Raw genomic sequence first — 7835 nt, 5'->3', positions numbered from 1 at the left:
CTTGCCCTGCGAAGAAGATGGCGGCGCCCATCACACACATAAAACATGGCTTCCCTTCAAAACAAAAACATCCCGGGGGCCGGCGCGCGCCGGCGCTCACCTGAGGACCACATGGTGACCGAGAACTCGCCCTCCAGGGTCTTGATCTGCACCTGCTTCTGCTCCCACTTCTTGTTGCCCGCGTCCGCGCCGCCCGCCGCCCCGGCCCCGCCGCCGAGGTAGCCCTTCTTGCCGCTCTTCTTGCCGCCGCCCTTCTTGACGCGGCCGCCGCCCGACGACGACGAGCCGCCGCCGCCGCTCTTGCCGGCCGCCGCCACGGTGACCAGCGTCTGCTCGATGTAGTCGTCGTCGCCGCCGGCCGGCGCGGGCACCGGGATGAGGATCTGGTCCTCGAAGCCGTCCTCGGCGCGCAGCCCGTCCGAGTCGTCGCCGCCCACCACCTCCTCGCGCGTCTGCACCAGGATCACCTCCTGGTGGTGGTGCACCTGGGTCGGGTCGTCGGTGACGAGCGGCTGCAGCGCGATCATGGGCGGGTGGTGGTGGTGGTGGTGGTGGTGGTGGCCCGCGTGCCCGTGGCCGCCCCCGCCGCCGTGGTCGCCGCCGCCGCCGTCCTCGTCGTCGTCGTCGTCCTCCTCCTCCTCGCCCACCACCGTGGTCTCGATGGTCTCCACCGGGATGGTCTCCACCTCGATCTCGTGCAGCTCCACGATCTCGGCCGGCATCTCCGAGCCGTCCGTGGCGATGTAGAGGGTGTCGCCCGAGGCCATGGCTGAGGGCTCCGCCGCCACGGCCGCGGCGGCCTCGGCTCCGGGGCTACGGGCGGGCGGGCGAGGAGGCGGCCGGCCGTGGGGAAGGAAGGCAGAGGGAGGAAGGCGGCGGGCGGGCGGGCGGGGGGAGAGGGGGCGGGCGGCGGGGGGAAGGGGCGGGCGCGGCGGCGGCGGCGGCGGGCTTCCCCGCCTCCTCGCCTCGGTGCGCCCCGCGCTCGCTCGGCCGCTGCTTGCCCCGGCGCCCCGCCTCGCCGCGCCTCGGCCGCCCGCTCTGGCCGCGCCTCCTCCCGCCCTCCGGGCCGGCGCTCCGCTTCCCCCTTCCTCCTGCGCCTCCGCCTCCTTCCACACAAATACCAACTCCTCACCCCGAGCCCAGATCTCGCCGCCGCCGCCGCCGCCACACTCCGCTCAGACTCGGCCTCGCGAGACTTCCGCGCTGGCCTCGGCCCGCCCCGCCTCGCTCCCACTCGCCCGCTGGCCCTCTCGCTCCTCCCCCTCTGCCAATCGATCTGCCCGTTCGCCACCGCAGCCCCGCCCACTCACCCGGGCTCCTCCCGGATTGGGGTCGACGGGGCGGCCCCCGCGCGCGCCGGCCGGCCGCAGCGTGTGACGTCAGCGCGCCGCCGCCGCCGCCGCCAGTCGCGCGGCTCCCTCCCTCCCTCCGCGGTGCCACAGCAGCGAAATCCGCCGCCCCGGGCCCGGGCCGCACTCGGGAGCGGGGCGTCGCCGCTGCAGCCGCCGCCTCGGGAGCCGGTGAGCGGTGCGCGGCCCCCGGCGCCGCGGGGAGGGGGTCTGCAGGGGCGGGCGGGCGGGCCGCGCGCGGGGTCCCGGCCGGCGAGCGGCCCGGGGGCGGCGCGGGGGAGCGGGCGGCGCGCTCGCGGCGGCCCCGGCGCCCAATAAAGTCTGCTTTGACGAGAAACGCCTGTGCCTCCTCTTTCGCGCCGGGCGGCGTTTGCTCGTGGCGCCGGGCTCCGGGCGGGCGAGGGCGGCGGTGAGTGCGGAGGGCCCGGCGGACAAAGGCGGGCGGGCCGCCGAGGAGCGTGGCCGCGGGCCCGCATCGAGCGCCCGTCCCCGTGCCGCGGCGGGCCGGGGGCCGAGCGCAGGTGGGCCGCGCGGGGCGGCCGGGGCGGCCGGGCGGAAGCGGCGCGCGGAGCCCCGGGCCCACCGTTGGGAGGATGTCCGTTATCCTTTAGTGACCCGCGGAAACCCGAGGCCGGGCGGTTGGGAGCCCGCGGCCCCCGTCGTCGCGCGGTCGGCTCCTGGGCGTCTGGAAGTTCCTTCTTCGCGCTCCAGCCAATCGGTGTCTGCCTTGACCGCCGCCTTCACCTGTTTCTCACTTTCTGGACACTCCTGGTGCCCACCGGGCTCCGCGTCCGTCTCGTCCTCGGCCGCCCCGCGCGGCGCCGCCGCGTTCCCGTCGCGCGGCGCCGCCGCAGAGCCTGGGCGTTTGCGGGCGCGGGCGAACGGGGGAGGCCCGCGCGGTCCGACTGGCCGCGGGGCCGCCCGACGGGGCTCTGCGCGCCCTCCGCCTTCTGGTTCACCCGGCAGTTGGTTTAAAGCAGTAAAAATAAAGACTCCCTGGGTTTGAGAACATCTCGGGACGCTGAGATTCTGGGAAGGCGCTCTCTCCGCCGCACTCCTGCGGCCGGGTCAGCGCCGTGCGGAGGCCCGGAGCTGCCGGACCGGGTCCTGCGGTGAAGCCACCGTGATTCTGCGCTGTGCTCGCTCAGCTTCGGGCGCACGTGCTGCGGCAGGCAGGGGTCCTCGATGACGGTAGAGACAAGGCGAGGTGTTCTGGCTAAAGAATGACTCGATCAATTTGGTTCTTATTTCTCAATGCCGTTTAAAGACTTGAGAATTTTAGTGTAAGGAGTGAAAATGAGGTGTTTTTTTTTTTGTTTTTTTTTTTTTTTTAATCTGAGTTTCAAAACCTGAGTAATTCCCTTTGGAGTGCTGCACCCACACAGTTTGGCAAAGTCAGATCTGTTGAAATAAGTCATTTCTGGCTTCATAGCTTATAAATTGTGCATAAATATTTCACAAGTGAAAACCAATTGTGGGAGAATTTTTTATGTGGCTTAATTTCATTTTCCCCACTCTCCCGTAATTGACGGGAAAATGTCTTTGTCAGTACTTGATACATCCACATGGATGCAAGACAGATGGTGGGGGAGGCCCCGCTTCTAAGCAAGTAGACCTGTAGATGTTCACAGGCAAGTGGAGAAAGCTGGAAAGGGTCTAAAACTTGGGAAGGCTATCCGGTGTGACACAGTGTTAAGATGTCCCAAAGTGCTGTCCAGGCGCCTGCTCCATGAATAGCTTTTAAAGATTTATTATAGAGAGAAGGAGCAAGTCTGGGGTGGGGAGGGGCAGAGGGAGAGAGAGACTCAAGCGGGCTCCATTCTCTATCCCCCGACCCTGAGATCACAACTTGAGCCAAAACTGAGACTGAAGCACCCCTCCACGAATAGCTTTTAAAACTTCCCCCAGGGGCTCCTGGCTGGCTCAGTGGGTTAAAGCCTCTGCCTTTGGCTCAGGTTATGATCCCAGGGTTCTGGGATTGAGCCCCGAATCAGGCTCTCCACTCAGTGGAGAATCTGCCCCCCCCCCCCCACTGCCTGCTTCTCTGCCTGCCTGTGATCTCTGTCAAATAAATAAATTAAATCTTTTTAAAAAGAACAAAAACTTGCTCCGGAGCAGGGGTGCTTGGGTGGCTCAGTCAGTTATGTGTCTCACTCTTGATCTCAGGCTCAAGTGGTGATCTCAGGGTCGTGAGATTGAGCTCCAAGTCGGGCCCTTCACTGGGCTCACCTGCTTGAGATTCTTTCTCTCCATCTCCCCTACCTCCACCTCCCCTACTCACACTCCCCCTCTCTCTAAAACAAGAGCTGTAGCAGCAAAACTTGCCACAGAGCAGGTGACCTGTTAGCACAGACCTAGAGTTTTCTGTGGTGGAAGGTATTCTTGCCTTCAGCTCTTTAGCTGTGAAGGATCGAATGACTAGATTTGCAAAGACGGTGTGCTACGTTTGCCCTAGCCTGCTTACGCTTGCTCCTAAAGGTGAAAAATCAATTAAAAAGACAGGTTAAGGGGCCCCGGGTGGCTCAGTGGGTTAAACCTCTGCCTTCAGCTCAGGTCATGATCTCAGGGTCCTGGGATCGACCCCCACATCAGGCTCTCCACTCGGCAGGGATCCTGCTTCCCTCTCTCTCTGCCTGCCTACTAGTGATCTTTCTGTCAAATAAATAAAACCTTAAAAAAAAAAAAAAAAAGCTGACACTTCAGAGCCATGGGACTCGTAGGGATAATTTTCCTGCTTTTACTCTCCGGTTTGGGTGGGATGAATTGAGCCCATGAGTGTTCCCTCTGAATGTCTACAGTCCCTTTTTGTTTTGGCCACAAGCATTTAGACAAACAGCATAATTTAATTAAGCTGGCATTTCTTACACCAGCGTTTGAATGCTTTTACCCTTCCAGCTATGAGGGCGAAGGCCATGGCTGTGTCTGTCTACAGCTGAGTGCCTTGTACGTGGAATGATGGTTTGCTTTTTTGGTTCATCAAAAAATGAAGTTGAGGGCGCCTGGGTGGCTCAGTGGGTTAAGCCGCTGCCTTCGACTCGGGTCATGGTCTCAGGGTCCTGGGATCGAGTCCCGCATCGGGCTCTCTGCTCAGTAGGGAGCCTGCTTCCCTCTCTCTCTGCCTGCCTCTCTGTCTACTTGTGATCTCTGTCTGTCAAATAAACAAATAAAAATCTTTAAAAAAAAAAAAAGTTGAAAGCACCATGCTTGACCGTTTCAAATGTCTCAGAGGCTCTGACTTTGCACAAGGCTTCCAGGCTACTACAGAGATGAATGTCAGCAACTGCGGGGGGGAAATTAGAATATTGGGAGAATCCTAAAAGTTGTGCTGTTTTCTCGGAGCTGGGGAAGTCCGAGCTCAGTAATGGCTGGGAGATGTGGTGGCAGAGACCCTGCCTGGAATGTGCCCTTTGGCCACCTGATCTGGACAAGCAGGACAAAATGCAGACTGTTAGCCATAATCCTTGAAGTCTTCTGCCTCTCTCGTTTCCTAGTCGTTTCTTTCCCGAAACCTCCATTAAAAGTTCAAAGTCAGGGGATGCCTGGATGGCTCAGTGATTAAGCATCTGCCTTCAGCTCAGGTTATGATTCTGGGGTTCTGGGATTGAGTCGCATATGGGACTCCTGGCTCCACGGGAGGCTTGCTTCCCCCTCTCCCATTCCTCCTGCTTATGTTCCCTCTTTCGCTGTGGAATAAATAAATCTTAAAAAAAAAAAAAAGCTCAAATTCAGTTTTAAGAGTGTGTGGTTTAGGGACACTCATGGAGAGGACGAAGGTCAGAAGTGAGCAGAAGAATAAAGGATGTGAATTAAAAGACGCTGGTATTTCTCCCCTTTTCAGACCGTGTCTTATTGTGGATTATAAGGAGGCTGTTCAGTCTCATCCCACTTTGTGTGTATCCCTCACAGGTTGGGACTGATTCAGGTAACGAGCTCATGACGCCAAGTAGTTTCCCTTACCAGGAAGGAGTGTAGCTTCTTTGTGAAATCGCTCTGGGTTGTTCTAACGTGTAGTCCTTACAAGGTTCCCTTCAGCAGGCAGTTAGTGCTTTCCGCCTGAGGCGCAGGATGAAGAATGTTAGAGCTATGGGCTTTTTTTTTTTTTTTTTTTTTTTTCATTTTGTCCCCAGGGAAAGCAGCTGGGTCACAAGGTCACATTGCCAGGTCAAGTAGAGCTAGGATCTGCATTTTGGGGTGGGGTGGGGGGAGGTTGAATGTTACTCCAATTTAGGTCCACACTGAGTTACCAGTAAAATATTTGGGAAAATCAGGTTGAAATTTCCTGTTTGTGCATCTAAATTAGTGATGCCTAGTGTGTGTCAGTACAGGTCAAACGAAGCACTACAGGTGTGTGCCGGTCTCAGTCATCTAACCTGAGTTCTTGATGGTGGGGTCTGTGAAATCTGGGCTGTGTGGCCAGATTTCCCTGGGGGGCTCAGTGGGTTAAGCCTCTGCCTTCAGTTCAGGTCGTGGTCTCAGGGTCGTGGGATCAAGTCCCACATCGGCTTCTTTGCTCAGCGGGGAGCCTGCTTGCCTGCTTCCCCCTTCTTTCTCTGCCTACTTGTGATTTCTCTCTGTGTCAAATAAATAAATAAAATCTTTTTAAAAAGAAAAAAAAAAAAAGGACACTCCCCACGAGATACCCTAAGGACCTGTCTCTTAAGCTGACATTTATGTGTCCTTTTATGTCCTTTACGTTTTTGGTAAAGATTCCTTATTTATTTGAGAGAGAGAGAGAGAGCATGAGAGGGGAGAGGGTCAGAGGGAGAAGCAGACTCCCGGTGGAGCTGGGAGCTGGATGCGGGACTCCAGGATCATGACCTGAGCTGAAGGCAGTTGCTCAACCAATGGAGACACCCGGGCGCCCTGTCCTTTACTTTTGTAAGATCTTCATCAAATTCTCTTTCTGAGGCCAGTGAATGGATCGGTTACTACCCGTAACTCTAAGGAGAGCTGAAGTCTTTAGTAAAAAACTAACTAGCTGTCCTCCGCTTTGCGGGTCCAGCGGCCCCTGGGGGAGACGCTAAGTCGACTCCTTTGACTTGCCTACCCTTCCCACCTGCGCAGCCAGGCACGTGCCGCGTGGGCCCCTGAGCCGGGTGAGGAGGCATTTCTCTTCCAGTCCTAGGCAGCTTTCACAGCCACACGCTGTTTCACGGCCGAGGCACCACGTTTGGGTGCTTGGGACGGGTTAGTGTGATGGAGTGGGACAGCTCGCAAGGGAGAGGGGGTTACCTTGACCGTGCTGCGAGGGGCGGGGGGGGGTACCAGCCTCCGTGGTGGGTTTTCTCTCTAAAAAGGAGTGACCTGGGGAGTTCGGGGAGTCCAGCTGGTCGTTCCCCTTGCCAGTGCCCCGCGGACACAGCGCCTGAGTGGAATGACAGACTTGTCTTCTTGGAGCCTGTGGCCTGGAGAGGATAGGTGGTGAACGATGGATCGCAGATACTTGCCATGATTCTGGTTGTGTGAAGTCCTAGATGAAGGGGAGGGGGCGCCTGGGTGGCTCAGTGGGTTAAAGCCTCTGTCTTCTGCTCAGCGGGGAGCCTGTTTCCTCCTCTCTCTCTGCCTGCCTGTGATCTCTGCCTAATAAATAAATAAAATCTTTAAAAAAAAGAAGGGGAGAGGTCGGGGATGCTGTCCGATAAAGGCCTTCTTGAGTTAGGGGCAGGCTGACAGGGACTCACAGGTGGAGGGAATCAGCGCCTGACCCAGCACGTGGCTGCCCACCAGTCTATGTTGTTTATGTTAATTTCTGTGTGAAAAAGGAGCAGATGAAATAAATCAGGTGATAAATTTGTAAATACTGGGGCAAACCCATAACACTCATGTGTAGCCCTGGAAATTCAAATTAACAGATTCATCCACAGTAAGTGCTGCTGGGGTTGGCTGCGGTTTTCTCCCTCACACGTGGTTCCTCACATCATGTCCTTTGTTTTGCTGGGGGTTTTTTATGAGTCCCCCATTCAGAATTCACACTTGAACTTGGGAATTCATGGCAGAAATCATTCTGGAATTCCAGGCCTCGCAAGATAGACCGAGAGCAAAGCCGGTGGGTGGGACAGGCGGACGAGTCACCGGAGCTTGGCTCTGGGTCCCCGTGGTGCCGTTTCTTACCCGTTAACATCAGCAAAGGCTCATAACCGCTAAACCCTCCATCTCCTGAGCTGTAAAACAGGCCTAACTGTGCCCGTCTGCGGGCGTTAACCGTGCTGACATGCCCCGCTTGGTGTGAAGATGCTGTACTCTTCAGAACCAGTCGTGCTTTCTTCTCCTCTTCCCTGGACGCACCAGCTCCGGCTACTCACCAGAGCTTGGGGCCTGCGTTTTGCTTTCGGGCCCTGTTTGCTGCACCAGTGATGTTTGTAGACCGGACCCAGCGATCCCTTGGTTTCTGAAAGTAGAGGAAAAAATCACATACTAGCCAGACATTTTTTTTTTTTAAGAGATTTGCCATATTGGCTGTAAGTAATTAATCTCTGTGAGCTAGGT

General features: G+C 57.5%; 1 protein-coding gene across 1 annotated transcript in view; it reads right to left on the bottom strand.

The window, feature by feature from the left end:
• YY1 (YY1 transcription factor) overlaps positions 1–873 on the bottom strand; it is a 32744-nt gene extending 31871 nt beyond the window's left edge. Inside the window, exon 1 of the mRNA XM_059373969.1 lies at positions 101–873. Coding sequence (XP_059229952.1) covers positions 101–767 — 667 coding nt within the window. The 5' untranslated portion in view covers positions 768–873. The remainder of the gene's footprint in view (positions 1–100) is intronic.
• Between the last annotated feature and the right edge of the window lie 6962 nt (positions 874–7835).

This window comes from Mustela nigripes, chromosome 13 (genome assembly GCF_022355385.1).
Source record: "Mustela nigripes isolate SB6536 chromosome 13, MUSNIG.SB6536, whole genome shotgun sequence".
NCBI classification, from domain to species: Eukaryota; Metazoa; Chordata; class Mammalia; order Carnivora; family Mustelidae; genus Mustela; species Mustela nigripes.
This window is presented reverse-complemented; position numbering and strand designations above follow the sequence as displayed.